Source organism: Mercenaria mercenaria, chromosome 1 (assembly GCF_021730395.1).
Source record: "Mercenaria mercenaria strain notata chromosome 1, MADL_Memer_1, whole genome shotgun sequence".
Taxonomy (NCBI): domain Eukaryota; kingdom Metazoa; phylum Mollusca; class Bivalvia; order Venerida; family Veneridae; genus Mercenaria; species Mercenaria mercenaria.
In genome coordinates this window covers 37,420,206-37,442,369 of record NC_069361.1, presented here as the reverse complement: position 1 = coordinate 37,442,369, position 22,164 = coordinate 37,420,206, and the positions used below count along the sequence as shown (strand labels likewise).

The 22,164-nt window shown below is 34.7% G+C and overlaps 2 protein-coding genes across 2 annotated transcripts; one reads left to right on the top strand and one right to left on the bottom strand.

Annotated features, from left to right (window-relative positions):
• Positions 1-315: 315 nt before the first annotated feature.
• LOC123541403 (uncharacterized) lies at positions 316-10,699 on the top strand. Its single transcript, XM_045326861.2, is given in 4 exon segments — positions 316-768; positions 2,913-3,646; positions 5,354-6,594; positions 6,597-10,699. Coding segments are annotated over 4 exon segments (5,640 nt in total). The 5' UTR covers positions 316-580; the 3' UTR covers positions 10,074-10,699.
• A 4,071-nt stretch (positions 10,700-14,770) lies between these two features.
• On the bottom strand, positions 14,771-15,676 carry LOC128556400 (complement C1q tumor necrosis factor-related protein 3-like). Its single transcript, XM_053541436.1, has 2 exons — positions 15,508-15,676; positions 14,771-15,225 (listed from the first exon to the last, which is right to left on the bottom strand). The coding sequence occupies exons 1-2, from the start codon at positions 15,674-15,676 to the stop codon at positions 14,771-14,773; spliced, it is 624 nt and encodes a 207-aa protein (XP_053397411.1).
• Between the last annotated feature and the right edge of the window lie 6,488 nt (positions 15,677-22,164).

The window sequence follows — 22,164 nt, the reverse complement described above, 5'->3', positions numbered from 1 at the left end:
TATAAAATTAAATATTATGAAATAAATAGTATCAAACTTTAACAATAGTGCACAAACAGGTAATAAATATAATTATATATATTACAAATAGAACACAAGCATTGATTTGTCTTTGTTATGTCATCGGGTATTCAGTGTTAATAAATTATAGATTAAGTGTTAGCTTAGCGTAATAAATTATAGATCAATTAGAGATATGTTTGTTCATTCACCAAGATTATCTTTTTATTTTGTTTTTCGGGAATATGATATAGGGTATATATGTAAAAATAAAGTTATTGATTGTTGCTTTACCGAGTTCTTGATGTTCAAATGCACGCTGTGATCTCTGTCGCATTGTGAATTGTTTGCGATCTGAAAATATAATAACACCTAAAAAGCATGATTTATCGGACAAATTAGTGATTCGATATAAATGAACTATTTCGTTTCCAACTCTTGTTGGGCAGTCGTCACATAAGAGAACAATTCAGTTCTTGTAAAACTGACAAATTATGAAATGTACAAATTAAACCTGAAGTACTGCGACCCGTTTCCATAGGTGTGAAACTTCAACATTGCAATTCATCTACGTTATAAAATGGATCGTGACGAGGATTACCAAAATTTTGTTGTGGTATATAAAGGACTTTCGTACGTGGGAAAATTGTTAGAACCATACACAGAAAATGGCGTTAAGAGAACTCATCAGAATATCTACAAAGTGCTGGGAGGATACCCGCCATGTCAATCACAATGCAGCTTACAGTTCGGGAAAAATGTTAATTCGTAAGTACATGCTATTCTTTCATTGTGGTCCTTTGTAAAGGTCTTTCAAACGTTTCCTTATACATGTTTTAGTGATATAAAAATAAGAACATCTGTATGTTGCTGTTAGACATAGTTATTGCAAAATAAACTAAGCAAGCAAATTCAGTGAATTTATATCCCCTACAAAATTGGTTTGTTGATCAAAAGGAAAAAACTCTGCCATATAGTGGTCTATATTTAAAGTTTCATGTAGATCCTTCTAAATGTTACTTTGTTTTATGAATCTTAAAACATTTAACGGCCAAGAACTCTGCAGTGGCTGACGGACAGACGGACAAATGGATTTTACCTTAAACTTCAATCTTAAAACCTTAATTAACAAAATCCATTTGTCCGTCTGTCCATCCGTACGAACTAGATTGCCTACAGCCCACATGATTTCATATTCACACTCAACAATCCTTGAGGCAAGACCTACAAACTGACAAAGGCATATAGTGTTTGAACTGACCGTCTATCCCTTTATTCGGTCGTACGAACCAGATAGCATACAGCCCAACTGATTTTAGTTCATATTCGCACTCAACAAGCCTTGTGTTAAGACATATGTAGTTGACCTTATACGACTTTCATTTTCAAACTTAAAACCTTAACTAACAGTAATTGGTCCTACAGCCCACATTAATGGAGCGATTAAGTTCATACTCTTCATACTCAAACTCATCAAGCCTTGTGGCATGACCTACAAACTGAGCTATATAGATGACCTTGACCCTCATATGACCACATTAATGACCCAATTTAGTTTATATTAATTGTGGCAAGACCAACAAACGTACCTATACATGTATATAGATGACATTGACACTTATATTATGACCTTCACCTTCAAACTTAAAACCTTATTAATCAACATTTTTAGTTCTAAAGCCCACCTAAATGACCCGAATTAGTTTATACTTACACTCAATAAGCCTTGTAGCAAGATCTACAACCTGACCGATTTATAGATAGCTTTGACCCTCATATGACCTTCACTTTCAAACATAAAACCAAAGTAAACACCATTTTGGTCATAAAGCCAACATAAATAAGTCAGTTAAGTTCATACTCGCACACAACAAACATGAGGCAAGACCTACAAGCTGATATATATGATATGAGACCTTGACCCTCATATGACTTTTCAGCTTCAAACTACACAAATGACCCAATGTAGTTATTACTCACACTCAATAATACTTGTGGCATGACTTACATACAGACCTTTATATAAAAGACATAGACTGACATGATTATGACCTTCAATTTCAAAATTAAAACCTTAAAATAAAACGTATTTGGTCCTGCAGCCCATGTCATGGCCCATTGCAGTTCATACTCACACACAACAAACCTTGTGGCAAGAACTACAAACTGACTTTAATATAGATGACCTTGACCCTCAGATGATCTTCACCTTTAAACTTCATGAAACACCATCTTGGTCATACACCAGGGAGCATGATTTTGAGTTTTGAAAACGCAGCTCCTTGCTTGATTATATTATTTTTATCGTGTCAAATAGTTATTCATAGTCGGTTAATATATTGTTCGATTAAATTTGCTCCGTATAACTAAATGCATGCGATTAACAGTCGAATGACTGATTGCATGCATTTCGTATTCAGATGAACACGCACTTATTCTATTCAGAGAAGTACCTCAAAAAGAAAATGTTATTAGAATTAAAGTGAAGAATTTTACCTTTTAACGAGCTTCAATTAATTGTATATAATAATAGTCCAATTAATATAATCTGAAGAGCTATCAAATGACTATGGTGATGAATATATATTTCAATTTTAAAGTATAAAAGAAACCAAAATTCATGTTTGAAAGTATAAACAATTACTACATATAATTTATTTAAACACAAAAGTTTAAGTTATTAACTGTACTATACAGAAATTTAAAGCAATACACACTGAATACATGTATTTTAACATTCATAATTTGGACTCTTACTGCATGAAATTTAATTATGAATATATCTCTATATACACCAGTAATAGTTATACAATCTGATGGTGATTTTTTTTACATTTAAAGTAAATGTCTATAGATGACATATTTTAGTAAAAGATGGACAATGTACATCTTACAGTATTTTTATATTACAGTTGGTGTAACACGTGTAAGGAATGGAAGAAGTACCTGGCGAGAACAACTCGAATACCTTTTGAATCTTGGGACGAAATAGAGTCCTGGAAATGGCCAATGGATTTTAGAAGCATAGCTGCAATATATTTGCCGAAAGGCTCGGCAAATCAGCCAGTTGATTTAGCCGATCTTTCATTTGCATGCAACATCTGGTGTAATTGCAAAAACGCGTTTAGTGTTCGTAGGTTTGTAATTCAGCATTTAAGAGATACCAGAAATCGGTACTTCGCTCATAATCTCAGTAGGCTTCAGGTAACACCTAATGAAAAAGCAAGAGCTTTCGATGCCTTCAGTGACGCAATTAAAGATCCAGATATTGTAGGGTTTGTAGACAAGCAAGCATCACTACAAGAGTTAGAAAAGATCAAAGATGGAGATAAACTAATTGTATGGATGAAAGAACTTGCTGATAAAATAAATCAAATCAGTATGACCTTAGCAGAAACCGGCACTCAGCAAAGTCGGGCGTTATGTGATATACAACAAACCCAACTTAGGACAGGAGAAGTAGTTGTACAAGCGCTTGAGGAGATTAAAAAAGAAACTGTAAACATGGGAAAAGTAAAACGATCGTCTGTTTTTCTGAATATTCATAGGAAGATTGGTTCAGCTTCAGTAATCACAATGATTATATTCTTAACTTTAGCTGTAATATGGACAACCAAGAACAATACTCATGAAAGAAAGGGGAAAGGTATACTTTGATATTGAGTAAATAATTTAAATCTTATTTACCAGTAATTATCAATCTCGCGTACTTTATATAGCTTTAAATTGCTTTTATGTCAATATTTTCAAAAGGAAACACTTAAGATCTGTACCATACACAGACACTCTTAACGTCTATAACATACACAAACAAATAGAGAATATTAGGCTACGTACCTTTTAAACTTCAGTTTGTTCAGTAATTTTGAGAAAAGTTTGTCCTGCCCAGGCTTGCCGAGGGGATAAACTTTCAGGAGACGAGCTGGATAAACTTAAGTTCAGAAAGACTGAAGCTCAATATTCTTTTTATCCTGCAGCCAATAACATAATTTTGTTTTAAAACTAGAATGGTGTTCGTAGCACGTGAATGCCCTCACATACTGTGTCATCCTATAAATAGCAAAAACTATCAAAGGACATAACTGTAGTAAAATACTCAAAGAAAAAGATCCTTAAAAAAGGTTAATAATGTGGGGGAGTTTGAACACAGAAGAATTTTCTCTATATTACATATAGCAAAAATTATCAAAGGACCATAACTGCAGAAAAATATTCAGAGTAAAAATTTCTTCCTTTATGGTCATCTGCACATTAAGGTTGTTCATCTTTGAAAGTTTGAATCAAATCAGGCTTATAGTGTGGGAGAAGTTGAACACACACGATGTTTCTCTATATTCCATATAGAACAAATACTATAAAATAGAGAAAAGTGGAAACTTCACAGGTCGCTCAACACGACAAAAACGAAAATGTTGCAGGCTCGGTTTGATTGAGCCTGTTCATGGAAAAGCCATAACTGTGGTAACAATAGTATGGTCATCTGCACATCAAGGCTGTTCTTCTGTGAAAGTTTGAAGCAAATCAGTCTAATAGTGTGGGAGAAGTTGGACACCCAATATTTCGGAACGTACGGACGGACGAACGGACGGACGTACGGTCAGCAGCAACGCTATATGACCCAAAATAAATGCGTGGGGGCATAAAAAGGCGTTTCGAAACAAAAATAATCAATTCAGATATTTAACTGATTTGGTAATGTTCTACCCCTTTGCTTGATTCAGTTACACATGATTCCTGAAAATAAAATTTTTCCTTAGTTCAAGGTTTGCCTTCCATGTAACATATGTCATTGGAGCTAACCGGGGTATTCATGTACAAAACAAGCTAAGAGATTTTGAATCGGATAATATACAACCGAAACAATGCTTGGGATGAATTCAAATGCCCACAGTCTCTGCCTTAAATATATACACAATTTCTGAGCCAGACAGAGTGAAGGCACTGTACTTCTTTTCACTCTGAATGGCTTAGATCCAACAAATACAATCAGCGACTGCATAAATCGGGTTAATAGGCTAATGTTCTAACCATCAATGTACAAACACGCAAAGTCAATATCGATTCACTCAGACTTTAAAAGAAAAGCCGTCATCATACTATCCCGTATTTAGGTTTACTTAATACGAAATAGACTAATTTTTAATTTCTATCATACATGTTCTCATAAACTGATATTTTGTTTGAACGATCGTCACCTCATTCGAACACAGATTATACTCCTGATAAATGCATTGTGGTAGGATAAAATGTGCATCTCATGTTTCACACATTTATATTAAGGATTTAACATGTCCATATGTATATACCAGTGACTTATTGAACTCAAGTATAATGTCTAATGATTTCGTTTCAGCTTGCCTTTCAGAAATTTATAAGTACCCATTTAAACAGGACCTGCCATTGATGGGTTATCTAAACGAACACAAAGAACTGAAAGGTAGGAAATGGTTACTAGACAGTCTTGTTGGTTTACTTTTGGAATCGGAGTCAAATTATAATGGTGTTACGTTAGTTGCTGAAATGGGATACGGTAAATCTGCAATCGTGTCTCATCTACTTTGTGCAAATATTGAAGATAAAAGAAATACCTTGGGAGAGCATATATATGGATTTCATTTGTGCCGATTTAATGTGAAAAGTACTAAGTATCCTGAAAGATTTGTAAAAAGATTAGTAGGATTTTTGGCAACAAAGAATGCAGAGTATGGCTATATCATATCGCTCTTGCAAGGCTCTTCGATCTTGTTTAATTCCGATGCTTGTGCCAATGAAATAGACGCATGTTTCGACCAAGGCATAACCTTGCCACCTAAAAAAATGTTAACCCCAGGGGACATTCCTTGGATAATAGTAGTAGATGCTATAGATGAATGTTTTGATGAATCACTACACAAAAACCCAATTTTAGATATGCTGTCCAATCGTATCAAACTTTTGCCAAATTGGATAAAGTTTCTGATAACATCAAGGAACATTACAGAATTGAATAAATTGAAAAAGATGAAACAAGTCCATGTATTCAGAAACGATTCAAATAACATGAACGATATCAATAAATATATAAAAACATACTTTGGAAAAAAGAAATGGGCTGTTGATGAAGAAACGTTCGAAAATTTAACACAACAAAGTGAAGGCAACTTTTTATATATCATACATTTATTACCGTTTCTATCGAATACAAGGCATACTGGCATTTTACCACGAAGTCTAGCTGATATCTATGAAATAAATTTTGACAGACAATATACCGGTAATGTATCTTTTCACGTGTCGAAAGCTATTCTCGAAGTGGTATGTGCAGCGCTGAACCCATTAAGCAAAAGCACTATTTTAAATATACTTATTTCTAACAATATCAGCGACGAGCATAATTTTGAAGAGCACTTTGGAAGACTGAATTATTTTCTCAGGTTAGATAAGAAAGTGACGTTAATCCATCTAGCGATGTACAAATGGTTGTTGAGCGGACAGAATAATTTTTATCGTATCTTTCCAGAATCGGGACATGCACTCATTGCAAAACACTTATTCAAAAATCATCAAGTGAAATACATGAGAGGGATATTGTCAACCTTGCAATACATGTGAGCATTACAAATGATGCTTCACTGACAGACATGTTCATGTCTTTACGCTTTACAGAGGCCGATCAAAATAAGACAGCCTTTTCATTACATAACCTCGTTTGGAAAAGTTCATCAGTCAAAGCTCTGGATCTCATGCTCCATTTGCAACCTGATGTTGATAAACTGAATTCCGGCGGTGTCACTACAGGATTTGTAGCGGCTGCGAAAGGACACATTGAACAATTAAAACTATTACACAATAAAGGTGCAGACTTAAGTTTCACCGTAGAATCAAATTTTGCTATAACACCTGTGCATGTTCTTGAGAAAATATACATTATAAAAGAAACTTGCTACTACGGGTATAATTTGATACACATAGCTGCTCAGCATGGACATCAGCCTGTAGTAAAATATATAAGTGACGTTAACAAGACATTGATAAACTTTCAAAACTCTGTTGGAATGCGTCCGAGTGATATTGCATGTGAAAATGGTGATATGGATTCTTTGAAAACACTAGCTGCCTACAATAAATCATTTTTGGACGAAGTATGTATGCATTACGCAGTTAAAACGAACCAGCTTGATATTGTGACATTATTAAGAGAAAGTGGCCTCGAATTGTTATGCATAAACAATCACCAGTCTGAAAGAGCTTTTGATGAGATTACTAGAGTCGCTCCAGTAATAAAGGAAAATAGCAATTTATTACTGCCAAAGTTTCCAATAGAAGACGACATAATGTATTTCCACCCAATCAAACCCCTCGATATCTGGTGGAAAGTATTGAAGGAAAATCCTCTCCATGTTGCAATTAAAACTGGATCAGATTCAGCAGCGCTTTATTTAATTGAGAAATTTCCTAGACTTCTGAGATGCAGACATACCCTTAGATATACCGCGTCTCTTTTAGCTATTGTATACAATCGAACGTCTTTGTTGCCAGGAATTGAAAAACGAATGGTCGTAGATACATGCAAAATATCAAATAATTTAGAGAAATGTATAGTGCCGGGGTTAGAGATAAAAGAAATAACAGACATTGCCATTTGTGCAAACGGTTCAACCGTGGCACATTTGTTAGCTATCTATCCCCGGGAATTATTTCTTTTATCCGCGATTAGACAACAAGTGGTTGACTGGAATTCTCAAGATAGTAGCGGTAATACCCCTTTCCACTACGCGACTGCCAATTCGAACACGGATTTCATTAAATTTATGTTAAAACATAGAGCAGATATTGCTAGTGTACAGTCCAGAAATGGATCTACAGCCTTTCATATAGCTGCTATTACGAAATCAATATCAAGTTTCTATGTTTTAACTGAAAATCTACAGAAACATCCTTCTTATATAAACGACAATAACAATAGAAGTGTTTTACATTACGTAGTTCTTGGGAAACCAGCCAACACATACATAGCGTATAATTTATTTGTTATTCTTATTAAAAGTTTCAAATACGATCTGCACCAAAGGGATGATTATGGTCGAAACGTTCTTCATTATGCATTGCAATTTGGTCATTGGGATATCGTAGCTTATATTCAAAAGTACCACGCGCAGTCTTTGAAAATATTGCTTGAGCACAAGGACAAGGAAGGTTTATCACCGGTACCGTTCACGCTTGAGACAGGAGAATATATTGCTGTTGTGTCAGAACTGCCTACATGTAAATTTTATCATATTTTTAATCGAAACTGTTCATGGAATACCTTCGCATTTTCTGATTGGGAACATGCATTAATCGTTCTTATGGAAAAAATGTCGGTCACCCAATTCGATTCTTACATAGAACCATTTATTCAAAATATAATGGTTAAAAGCACACATCTCACAACGGCGGTTTTAGTGTACTACAGGAACATTTCTGACAGTTGTCCTCGAGATAATCTTTTAAAAAGTTACAGAAAACATCCGCCACCATCGCCGTTCACATTGCTTTCAATTGCTGTGCATAGGCCGAATCTATTACATCAATGCAACAAGTCATTATCAAAATCTCCATTGCATCTTGCATTGTTTAATGATTACAGATTGCAATATTTGCTTCTAAAAAAGGATTTTGAATCATTATTTGTAACACATATTTTTGGGAATCCAATAGATATCGGATTTTTAAGTTGTTTCGACCAAAATGGGTACAACATATTTCATTATGCTGTGATGAATGGAAATATACCTTTTGCAGAGTACCTAATGAGTAAAGGTGTACAAATAACTAACACAAAGGTTGAAATAGTAGATCTGTTTTATATGACACTTTTAGCTGGAAAAAAATTAGATCATAATATTACAGGTGAAGAACATTTTGCATATCTAAAACGACAGATTCTATTGTCTGACCACTTTTTAGCAGATGTACTTAAACTCAAACAATTTAAATATAACATGACGCCTAAAACTGTATGTGCAAACGAAGATTCATCGTTATCATTGATTCATATTCTGGTTATATGCGGGTTTCAAAATACTCTTAATGAAGTTAAAAATATCTTTGGAGAAAACATTTTAAAGTGTAAAAATGCGGATGGTTTTACACCAATATATTTCGCAAAGCTATTTGAGAATACTAACATGTTGCCGTCAAACATTAGCACTTACGTGGGTTATAGAAGCATTAGTAGAACTGCAGAGAAAATACTGATTCTCGGTATATTTACTGGATTTCCTCAAACAACTTTCTATGAAACAAAATGTGGGATTGATTATATGTTACCTTGGTTGAAACAAACAAAAGAAATTGAAAGTGTTAAACACTTTACACTATCATATCGTTATCAGAATCTTACAGATTCATTTATGTATCCACATATTGACTCAATGATTGAGTCTCATCGTGTTCTTCTTCATGGACTAGAAGTATCAGCTCGTATTTTGAGAAGAACTATGTTGCCTGATCTGTGTGTAGAACTTATAAATATCGTTCAGTCGATTTATTCGGAAAGAAACAAACTCCGTAGAATATGTTATCAGTTTAACGATACACTTCTCAACAATAAAGCATTATATTTATTTAATATCATGTTTGATAATTTAAGAACTGGATCGCCATCTTGTGAAAGAGACTGTTCATGTTCTGATTTGAACGTTATATACATGAAACTCCTACGGCTTTTTAAACTACTACAGCGTATCGTACATATTATATTGAAGGGCTTAAGACAAGCTGCAGTTAATGATTTCGAATATTATATAAATGGAATAGGATTATCCATTATTAGCTCAGAATTTCCCTTTCTAATATCCAGGGCCAAAACACTCGGATTTAGTTTGTATGAGTATCACAAACAAAATAGTGATATTATTTTCTTAAATTTTGAACCAGTGTCAAAAATTAACATTGTGGACATTAGACGACTGAACTATTTGCGGATGATTCGGTCGACACCTGTACATAGATACATGCTATCACATATCCATAACGTTAAACATGGAGAAAGAGGAGGTATATATCTGAATGAAACTGAAATTCAGAAACCTTTCAAGGACATGAATTAAAGTTTCTGGCGTTTTTCAACAGTGTAATGAAAAGTGAAAAGTATCTTGGACTGATCCAACCTTTTGTCAAAAAATAAGACCAAAGACAGGAAAGACGAAATTATGTAGTCAAAAAAGAAGAAGATTGACGAATAACAAAACCAATTTCAAACGATATATATATATAGTCTTATTACCATCAGTCTTTGACTGACATTGAAGTCTTTGTCATTTCTCTGCAAGCGTATGTAATGATAAATTCACTGATTGTTTAAAGGTCGTCTATTCTTAAACATCAATGCAGAATGAAAACCTCAGATTGAGTGCAGTTTTAAAGTCAAAAAGTGGTAACCCAAAACAACAAAACATTGAATGTGCAAAGTATAAACTGATGACATTGATCTCTGGGGTTGATTAACCTTTACTCTGCCAAATTTCTAAAATGGACTGGTCCATCATTCAATTTGGGCAGTACAGGGTTTTTTCGCTGTAAACGTACTGACTGAATACCGAACAGTACAGACCAGGCTGATCTTGGTCTGCTCTGGTCGCAGTGGCAGACTCGCTAAAGGCTACAGGTTAAAAAAATAGTTTCAAAATTAATTACACTTTGTTGACTTTCCTATTCCCTTAGTACCAGAAATCCAAAATGTCCATAATGTGAAAGTGATCTTCAGATGTTCTGATAAAAAGATGTCTAAAATTGCAAATGTTACGTATATAAACAAGTTGTTGACGACAGGGAACATGTATCAAAATACACTGACGACATCTGTTTACACTCTATATTTTAAATACGTGTTATTTTGATGGATAGGCCTGACATGGAAAAATTAAGAATGCATTTATAATAACTTTGTCTATTTGTTTTATTCATAGCTTTATCCCAGTATAAAACGATTTATTCCACTTTGCACTTCAGATTCAATTTGTTTTTCGAAGGAGTATTCAGTTGTTGTGCAATGATTTAATACATTTGTTTTTATGTGAGTCTTTTTCATTAACAGACTCTATTATATAATAATATATTTTACTGTAATTTAATGTTTTAATTTTGCAAAATGTATTTCTTCAATTGGTTTAGTTGAGAAATGACAAAGAAAAATACCATTAACAAATATTGACATTCTGCATGGCCGGAATGATAAAATAAACATTATACAAGGATCAGTTTCAGATCTGGTGTACTTGTATGAGATATGTTACATTCCAACGCTTTTAGGATTTTCTTTAATATAAACAAAGAACAATTTTATCATGTATTGGCACAGGGTCATGAAATCTCCAGACTCTTGATTACATAAATGCAAATGGAATATTAGTGAATAGTTAGACAAACAAATGTGAAAATGTTGCTGTCTGATCTAGGATTTTCATACTTGTGGAATTATATTAATATTGTTCAAATAAATGCAGTTATACAAAGAATATTTGATCATTATTTAAAACAGTGGTTTTCAGAACTTTTGAAATTACATTTTACATTTTGAAAACTAGAAAGTAATAATGTCTTTTTTAAAATGGTTTTTGCCAAGAAAAAATATCTATCGTCTATTGATAATATGAAATACAGAACAGCTTTATTTAGGTTCAGATGCTCTACACATAAATTGGCAATCGAAGAAGGTAGTTTCAGAAATATTGAAAGGAATCAGCGATTATGTAACAAGCATCAAATTAAAAATGAATACCATTTCTTATTAGTTTGTCCTTTTTATTATGATTTAAGGAAACAATATTTGCCAAATTATCACTGTATATGACCTAGTGTTCATAAATTCAAATCTATTAGAGTTCAACTAAAAAAACAAAGCTTGTCAGTTTATGAAAATATATTTACTTCGCAATACTTAAAAGAAATGAAGCAATTGGATGACTTTTTCATGCTAATGTAAAGAATGAAATGTTATCTACTTGTGTATATATCTGTTTATGATATTAAAAATATTTATAGTTGATTTTACATAACACTCATACCGTATATGACTCATACTTTTCTGTGTTACGTGTATGTACCGCCACATTGTAACTGACGATGAACATGTATTTGTTTTTGCCAAATAAACTTTGACTTGACTTCTCTTGTCGATTGAAACACTTTTAGCAAAATGACCTACGTCTGCTATTCCGCCTTAAAGTGATTCCAGATTAGTATCCCTTCCTGGTGTAATTCGAACGTGTTAGAATAGAAATAGATTTTAATTTTGCGTGCTTTGTTTGCAAAACACGTTTTGTTTTTGTTCAGATGCGTAGTAATCTAAACACGAAGACAAAATAAGTTTTTTTCTTCTTCAGATGTGTCGTAGTTACTCACGAAGGACTTTTATTTGCCAACAATGCATGCAAAACTAGAATCTATTTCCCAATTTCAAGTATGTCTTTGTTGATTACTCAGTTTGAAATTTTGACATTAGTCATTTTAACAGCCTGTGGACTTTTGCAACAAGACCCTTCTATACAAATAATATAACCAATCATAGTGAATCTTTAAACGGGTGTTATAACGAACCATCAGTTTTCACTGATACTGTGTTGATTTGTAAGCCAGAAAACGCTATAAATGAAAAGTATCACAATGCTGCTTCAAAAGCAAGAGCAAACAGTTGTAGCGTGATCACTGTTAATTAACTTATGTAGTTTTCTTTTTTTTAATTAGTTGGTCTTAAGATGACAAGACATGTTTCATTTTATTATCATGCTTATGTTTTTCGGGAAATGTAACTTGAAACAATTCTTGTTTTTGCCACCACGGCAATATCATTTCAGTATAAGACAAATAAAAGATAGATCAGACGCTACATATTATGAATGATACAAAGTTGTCTTATGCAATTAGATGTAAAGGGCGGTCACTCACATCCTTAAACTTAAAATTATAACATTCTAACCAGTCTTTATTAATTACGAGCGCAGGGGTCTTGTAACATATCGTGTATTTGTTAAATTTGTTAAAGTGAAATGCTTTTTACACAAATTGAATCAACTAGTTAAATCTTCAGCCGTGTGTCATATAGTAACTGTTTAATTTTTAAAAAATAGGGTGCTAGTTAAAATGTCTACACAAAGAGATTGAACAGATATAGGAGATTTGTTCTGTAATTTAAAGTGGAAGATCTGAAGGCTACTTATGCAAGTTGGAAAAAGTAATTAGGTACATAATTGCTCTTGCAAATCAGCTATATATTTCACATGTGCGCGGACATAGTAAAATAATGCATTTTGTATAAAATGTATTGAAGAAAGAAAAAGGTTTTCATTTACTGTTTGTGTTTCTAATATACACCAAAATACACCCTTTGCCGTCATTATTAAAACAAATACGTGGCAGGATACCCTTGACCCCATTCTCCTCCCCTCCTGTCTCCCGTACACCACCTCTGTGTATTATAAAAAAGGTCACAGCTACGCGCCTGTCAGATCTAAGAAATAATATTATACACGTATTCTGATAATAGCATTTGTCAAGAAACTGCTTAACAGTTCCAAACTTAACATAAGTCTAAATGTGGCTTCTTGAGTATTAAAAAGTACAAAAATGATTGGCCTAGTGAATCTATTTTTTTACCTCAGATGAGTTTCAAGTTTCAAGAAAATATGGAAGAAATATGGCCCTTTGCTTGATTAAGGTTTTTTCATTATTTGATTTAGACTCCAGTTGGTCTATTTTCATACTTGGCCTAAGTTGTTTTAAGTAATAAATGAGGTCGCTGGAAGGTTAACAAGATATCTCTTTGATTCAATCTAGTGACTTGGCTTTTGACATTTCAACTTTCTCATAGACTTTATAAACATAACCTTTGGATATTACTTTATGTAATTCAGCAAGTAAATATACAAGGTCTATAGAGTTTTAACAAAGTATTTATATGGTTTGACTTAAAACCAAAATAGCATAGTTTCAAACTTGAGCTATATTGCATAATGACAAGCATTCGGACAAAGATTCATAAAAAATACAAAGTAAATATGACCTCTGTGACGAAGTTTCTAACTTTAACTAGTTTTCATAAAACAACATTCTGATCTAATATCATGAAGATCATATATAAAATGTGGCATCTAGAGTCTTAACAAGATTTTTTTGTAAGATTTTACCGAGTAACCTTGTCGTAGACTCAAGATGACCCAGTCAGTACTCATAGTAATTCCTCGCTATGCAAGTTTTTTCCTTCGAGGAAGACCAGAAAGTGGGTGATCTGTAATAGATGTATATTCAATAATTGACTTTAACAAGAAAATGTTCGCATGTAAGGTTAGGATCAAAGGACAAGAATAATACTAATCTTATTTTTCAGATCGATTACGGCATGCTTGGTTAGACACGGTAATGTTGGTTTTATGCTTACTAAGATATCCTTGTTTATAACAATCCGTCAACAAATAACAAGAAAAATTAAAGTCAAAAACGGTAAGATATACTTTTGGACTAAATGACCTTCATCTTGTCATGAAGAACAGTCATACTCTTGTTTATTTTCATACACAGCCAAGCTTAAAACTACAGCTGTACCATTTCCACTCGTCAAATCTCACGAAATACGGGTAAAACAAAGAAAATAAATGAATTAATAAATGATACATTCCATATTCGCAGAATATGAATTTTGGTATTTATTTGGGATAAAAGGAGACGTTGGTCTAGAAAGTTGTTTTATTGACTGTAATCATGTATCCTATACAATTATATTCTAACGATACAATATGATGTTGTTAAGCTTTTATTTCCTGCCAACAAGATTAGAACTATGGTGTGTCTTTTGCAACAGAAAACCTGCAAATGTGCTGTATCCGTGGCCTCCGACGCTTTCATACTTCGCTTCCGAACAAATAACAGCGCCATCATCACCTTTGCTGAGTTCAAATATAACAGTTTGAGAACCAGTTTCTCCACGAAGGTACATACTGGACACCACGGTACCATTTCTCCAGACGGCATAGTCTCCAGATGTTGTATCGTGGTATGTCAGCAGGCTCACTGAAAACACATACACTTCAGCGACAGGCGCTCGGAAGTCACCCGCGTGAGGGTTGTAGCCATTGCCAACATTGGTAATGAGGTTATCGAAAGGAATTACTTGATGAACCCCTGTGTTGATGATATGTTTTCCGAGCGTTGCGAAGAATACAACTGGTTCTTCGTTCACAGGTGTGAGTATCCTGTAATCACCACTACCTAAAGATAAAAAACATAATTGTCCAGAGCAAAGGTCGAACCCTCATGGAGACATGACATCCGAACGCTATCGCAAAAAGTCTTATGAAAGACTGTACAAAAATTCCAATATTATAATAGTAAAAACCCACTTAAATACAGCTGCGTGAGGTTTGATAATCTAAGTAAAACTTGTCTGCATGAGAATCGTTATTATGAATGGTTCAGTAATAAGCTTCAATTTATCCATTGTATCCGTATCTGACTGTCCAGTTTAATCAATAAACAAACAATACCGCATACCATGAGTATGTTTTGCTTTTATTATGCTGTGCTTCTTTCCGTAGTTACGTTCATGTGACGTAATCAACTGTTTTAATCCTAACATAGCGTCACCAAAATGGACATCATGGCGCCTTTGAACATTCCGGTTCATTTGTGTATCAGTCTCATTGGATTTAATACTAATCATTTTTGCCCCTATTTCAATTCCAGATGTTCACATCGTATCTGAATCCCGGCAAACCGATGTTCGTGCTTCAAGTTGAATCACGCGCTCTGTCAAAATTTGTTTTCATGTTCAAAAGCATTTACATTTACTTCGTAATCCGAATTTAGTTTAAGCGAGTATGCGGAATCATCTGAAATATATTGTCCAGATAGGCAAACTAGAATAAAATGGGTCCTTAATTCTATAGTGATGACCATATACTACACGGCTTACCTAATTGATATGTCATTCGGTAAAAGCTTCTCTTCCACAAAAGCCATTGTTCCGTTTCTTCTTAATGTAAGTCGTTAAATTTGTTTTATTTTGGTGGGTTTAACGTCGTGCCGACACAATTGTATGTCATATGGCGACTTTTCAGTGTTATTATATTTTCTGGTCCTTCGGGGTCATTGATTTCAACTAATTTAGATTTGAAGATTGAATACTGCTTAAGCCGGTGCTACGGGGCGTGGGCAGTGTTGCATTTTCCATTACTGCTCATGAACAGACTCAATCAAACCGAGTCTGCAATTTTCACTGTTTGCCCTGTTCTCGGTACTTCCGAGGGATCTACCTTCCAGATTTTATTTCCAGCTTTGATGGTGGAGGAAGACTTCAGGTGCCCTTTCGTGTATTATTTCATCACGAGTGGGCACTCGGGTAGAACCACCGACCTTCCATAAGTCATGAAGAATTCAACACCATGAGTGAGGCTCGAACTCACAATGAGGAGGGACAAGTAACTTGAAGTTAGCGACCTCAACCACTCGGCCACGGAGGCCCTGTAGGTCGTTAAAAGTTGTTTACGAAGACATGCTTATTGGAAGGACCGACAGTTAAGAGATCCAGAAGAATTTAAAATAGTCTCTTTCATGTTAGTTGTTAAACAAATTTTCAGCGCCCCTCCATCGTCGCCGCAATGTTTTATACACTGTACATGTAGCGACGCGCATGTTAATGACCTCTTAATCCTATATCTATTCATTTTGACAAAAACACTTCATTGTTTAACGTAAAATGGATAATTAACATGGTAATTAACCGACTATATGTATTTATTTAATTGTTTATTGTTTATTAAGCTGAAACCAATTAGCAAATTGCAGGTTTTCAAGCCTGATATTCTAACAGATCTACTTGCATTACAATAGCAAATCATTTACAAAAACGAAAGTAAATTATGTTTATCAAGTTTGCATACTTTTAAGGACGCTCGCTACAGTTTCGTAATTTTTTTCACAATAATAGATTTTGATGAAATGTTTTGTATTAAAAGATCATGTTATGATGTATTGAAAAATGAAATAAAAATACTAGGTCACCAGCTTTGTTTCAATTTAATTTGCCCCTAGATATGGTGCTATTTTAAACATTTTTCAAAATTTCTGTAATCCTAAAATATGTTTCAGTAAAGTACAATAATCAGCATAAATTTGATTATCTAAGCATTTTTGTAACGGAAAACAATATATCTATTTGAAACATGCTCAGAGAAATCAAAAGAACATGATTTTGTAAAGAAAGGAATACTTGTTCAGCAGACACAAGGGCTATTTTTGCATATTTTTGTCAGTTTTAAGTTGGTACTTTTGCTATTTTATCAAGTTTCACATAACAGAATTTAATCAAACTCTGCACATACCTTTGGTTATGTCTACCTAATCTAAAACAAAAAGAAAATAGATAGGTCACCATATTAGATTTCGCTTAAATCAAATTACAACGAGGTGGGGTGTGGCGGGCATTTATACAACGCAAGTTGGTACGAAATACTCGTTCAGTGTTTGAGCAAATGACTTAGAAATATATATATAAAATTATCAAACGGCAGATTTCTTAATAAGCGGATTTTAAGGTGTTTCTGAAGCATTTTGATGGCATAGAACGATGAAAGTTTCCGCCCTATTTTTTTTTAACAAAACCTATAGTTTACGAATGTACGGTACGGGTACGGTACGGGATTAGAAACAGCTGTGACTCAATGCATAGATTGAGCGCTGGTATAAATATCAGACTCCAGTATATGTAGGATTGAAGCAATTTGAACTAAAAGTACTTTAAATGTATATATTTTGTAACCATGGTGATACTTACCCTAACCTTTTGTCAGTATATTATACATTTTGTACATTAAATGCATGGGAACATACAATAATTTGCGAAGTTTTGCCGTACGCGACATTAGATAATCACTTCCGGGCATGCGCAGAAGACCGCACCAACTCTGCAGTGAGCTACATCGATTAGAAACACAACCAAATTGGCACGGTGTTGGGATAGATATCGACCCGTCCGGAAAAACTGTAGCGAGTGCCTTTAAATGTTGGTTTAAATACGGTAAACATATGTAGTTACTCCTAGGTCACAATAGCCTAAATAGTTTTCCCTATATATTCTATATAAAACTGGCCTTTTTCAAAGAGCTACCAAACATAGCTAGACCCATTTCAGAGAACAAATCCTTACCTCATTTTAAAGAGTTATGATAAAACTGATATAAATTGAAGAAGAAAGTAGGGGTCATGTATCTTCTAAGAGAGATTTCTCTGGTCACATTTACTTACTGTAAACTGACATCAAAATCACACTGCTGTGACCTGGAAGTGCTACTCATACTAAAATTGAGCTTGACTTCACCAAATACAACCTGCTCTCCCATTTTTCCTACCAAAATGTCAAAAATACATCCACAATGAAATTTAAACAGAAACTAGCTTCAATTTAGACCTCTGTTGCCATGCCAAGTGAAAAATTAGTGTTCAAATACCCGGCAGCCATTACGCGACTAGACCAGATGGCTCCCACGCTGGTTCCTTTAGTTTAGTTAGGCCTATAAGAAAAACTGTTTTTCTGTAATAGTCTCATTTTCATTTGTATAGTACCAGTAACACATCTGCATGAAAAATACCAAGTTTCAGCTTGATTAAATCAGTTTTCCAGGTTTTATGGCATTTTCAGTAATGCGGGTCCCTGCGCCAATTTTCCTTCAAAATTGATGTCGCGACATAATTTTTAACCAGTTCTTCTAGCCAGAGCTGGTTTTTGCCCTATTTTATACATTTTTACCATAACTTGCAGGCAAATTACACACTAACACTTTAAAATATACCAAATGTCCCCTCTGAAAGGTATAGATGGGCAAAATTTAGAGTGTAAATGTGCATTTTTTAAAAAAAAATACACCCAACACAGTGAAAATGTGATTTTTTGGGTTTGTATCAATTTTTGCAGCAGAATTTCAATGAAATGCTCATTTTTTAACAAATTCTGACCAAACTAGTTCATTTATATCAATATCTGGACAAATCTCAATTTTTGCCCACATTTTCTTATAGGTCACAATAGCCTAAATAGTTTTCCCTATATATTCTATATAAAACTGGCCTTTTTCAAAGAGCTACCAAACATAGCTAGACCCATTTCAGAGAATAAATCCTTACCTCATTTTAAAGAGTTATGATAAAACTGATATAAAATGAAGAAGAAAGTAGGGGTCATGTATCTTCTAAGAGAGATTTCTCTGGTCACATTTGCTTACTGTAAACTGACATCAAAATCACACTGCTGTGACCTGGAAGTACTACTCATACTAAAATTGAGCTTGACTTCACCAAATACAACCTGCTCTCCCATTTTTCCTACCAAAATGTCAAAAATACATCCACAATGGTACCAGGGATCTGACTGACTGAAGTATACAATCTAAGTAAGGGATCTGACTGACTGAAGTACACAATCTTAGTAAGGGATCTGACTGACTGAAGTACACAATCTTAGTAAGGGATCTGACTGACTGAAGTACACAATCTTAGTAAGGGATCTGACTGACTGAAGTGCACAATCTTAGTTTGGGATCTGACTGACTGAAGTACACAATGTTAGTAAGGTATCTGACTAACTGAAGTACACAATCTTTGTAAGGGATCTGACTGACTGAAGTACACAATCTTACTAAGGTATCCGACTGGCTGAAGTACACAATCTTAGTAAGGGATCTGACTGACAGAAGTATACAGGGATAAGGGTGTGATAAAGGTAATACGACAAATAACTCTATCGGTCGTTTATTAATCTGATTAAATTCGACACCTGAAACGCTACGCATAGGATCTACTCCCACTAGTAAAATTGTGTACTTTAGCCAGTCAGATCCCTTACTAAGATTGTGTACTTCAGCCAGTCGGATACCTTACTAAGACTGTGTACTTCAGTTAGTCAGATCCCTTACTAAGATTGTGCACTTCAGTCAGTCAGATCCCAAACTAAGATTGTGTACTTCAGTCAGTCAGATCCCTACCTAAGATCGTGTACTTCAGCCAGTCGGATCCCTTACTAAGATTGTTTACTTCAGTCAGTCAGATCCCAAACTAAGATTGTGTACTTCAGTTAGTCAGATACCTTACTAAGATTGTGTACTTCAGTCAAGCAGATCCCAAACTAAGATTGTGTACTTCAGTCAGTCAGATCCCAAAGTAAGATTGTGTACTTCAGTTAGTCAGATCCCTTACTAAGATTGTGTACTTCAGTAGTCAGATACCTTACTAAGATTGTGTACTTCAGTTAGTCAGATACCTTACTAAGATTGTGTACTTCAGTAGTCAGATACCTTAGTAAGATTGTGTACTTCAGTCAGCCAGATCCCTTAATAAGATTGTGTACTTCAGTCAGTTGATCCCAAACTAAGATTGTGTACTTCAGTTAGTCAGATACCTTACTAAGATTGTGTACTTCAGTCAGTCAGATCCCAAACTAAGATTGTGTACTTCAGTCAGTCAGATCCCAAACTAAGATTGTGCACTTCAGTTAGTCAGATCCCTTACTAAGATTGTGTACTTCAGTCAGTCAGATCCCTTACTAAGATTGTGTACTTCAGTCAGTCAGATCCCTTACTAAGATTGTGTTCTTCAGTCAGACGGATTCCTTAGTAAGATTGTGTACTTCAGTCAGTCAGGTCCCTTACTAAGATTGTGTACTTCAGTCTGTCAGACCCCTTACTAAGATTGTGTAATTCAGTCAGTCAGATCCCTTACTAAGATTGTGTACTTCAGTCAGTCAGATCCCAAACTAAGATTGTGTTCTTCAGTTAGTCAGATCCCTTACTAAGATTGTGTACTTCAGTCAGTCAGATCCCAAACTCAGATTGTGTTCTTTAGTCAGTCAGATCCCTTACTAAGATTGTGTACTTCAGTTAGTCAGATACCTTACTAAGATTGTGTACTTCAGTCAGTCAGATCCCTTACTAAGATTGTGTACTTCAGTCAGTCAGATCCCTTACTAAGATTGTGTACTTCAGTCAGTCAGATACCTTACTAAGATTGTGTACTTCAGTCAGTCAGATCCCTTACTAAGATTGTGTTCTTCAGTCAGACGGATTCCTTAGTAAGATTGTGTACTTCAGTCAGTCAGGTCCCTTACTAAGATTGTGTACTTCAGTCTGTCAGATCCCTTACTAAGATTGTGTACTTCAGTCAGTCAGATCCCAAACTAAGATTGTGTACTTCAGTCAGTCAGATCCCAAACTAAGATTGTGTTCTTCAGTTAGTCAGATCCCTTACTAAGATTGTGTACTTCAGTCAGTCAGATCCCAAACTAAGATTGTGTTCTTTAGTCAGTCAGATCCCTTACTAAGATTGTGTACTTCAGTTAGTCAGATACCTTACTAAGATTGTGTACTTCAGTCAGTCAGATCCCTTACTAAGATTGTGTACTTCAGTCAGTCAGATCCCTTACTAAGATTGTGTACTTCAGTCAGTCAGATCCCTTACTAAGATTGTGTACTTTAGTCAGTCAGATCCCAAACTAAGATTGTGTTCTTCAGTCAGTCAGATCTCTTACTAAGATTGTATACTTCTGTCAGTCAGATCCCTTACTAAGATTGTGTACTTCAGCCAGTCGGATACCTTAGTAAGATTGTGTACTTCAGTCAGTCAGATCCCTTACAAAGATTGTGTACTTCAGTTAGTCAGATACCTTACTAACATTGTGTACTTCAGTCAGTCAGATCCCAAACTAAGATTGTGCACTTCAGTCAGTCAGATCCCTTACTAAGATTGTGTACTTCAGTCAGTCAGATCCCTTACTAAGATTGTGTACTTCAGTCAGTCAGATCCCTTACTAAGATTGTGTACTTCAGTCAGTGAGATCCCTTACTAAGATTGTGTACTTCAGTCAGTCCGATCCCTTACTAAGATTGTGTACTTCAGCCAGTCGGATACCTTAGTAAGATTGTGTACTTCAGTCAGTCGGATCCCTTACTAAGATTGTGTACTTCAGTCAGTCAGATCCCTTACTAAGAGTGTGTACTTCAGCCAGTCGGATACCTTAGTAAGATTGTGTACTTCAGTCAGTCAGATCCCTTACTAAGACTGCGTACTTCAGTTAGTCAGATACCTTACTAAGATTGTGTACTTCAGTCAGTCAGATCCCTTACTAAGATTGTGTACTTCAGCCAGTCGGATACCTTAGTAAGA

Excerpts from the sequence above, each read along its gene's own strand:
- LOC128556400 (XM_053541436.1), bottom strand. The coding sequence starts at position 15,676 with ATGATTAGTATTAAATCCAATGAGACTGATACACAAATGAACCGGAAT. Across the intron at positions 15,226-15,507 it reads AAAAGCAAAACATACTCATG|GTAGTGGTGATTACAGGATA; the intron begins GTATGCGGTATT and ends TTTTATCTTTAG.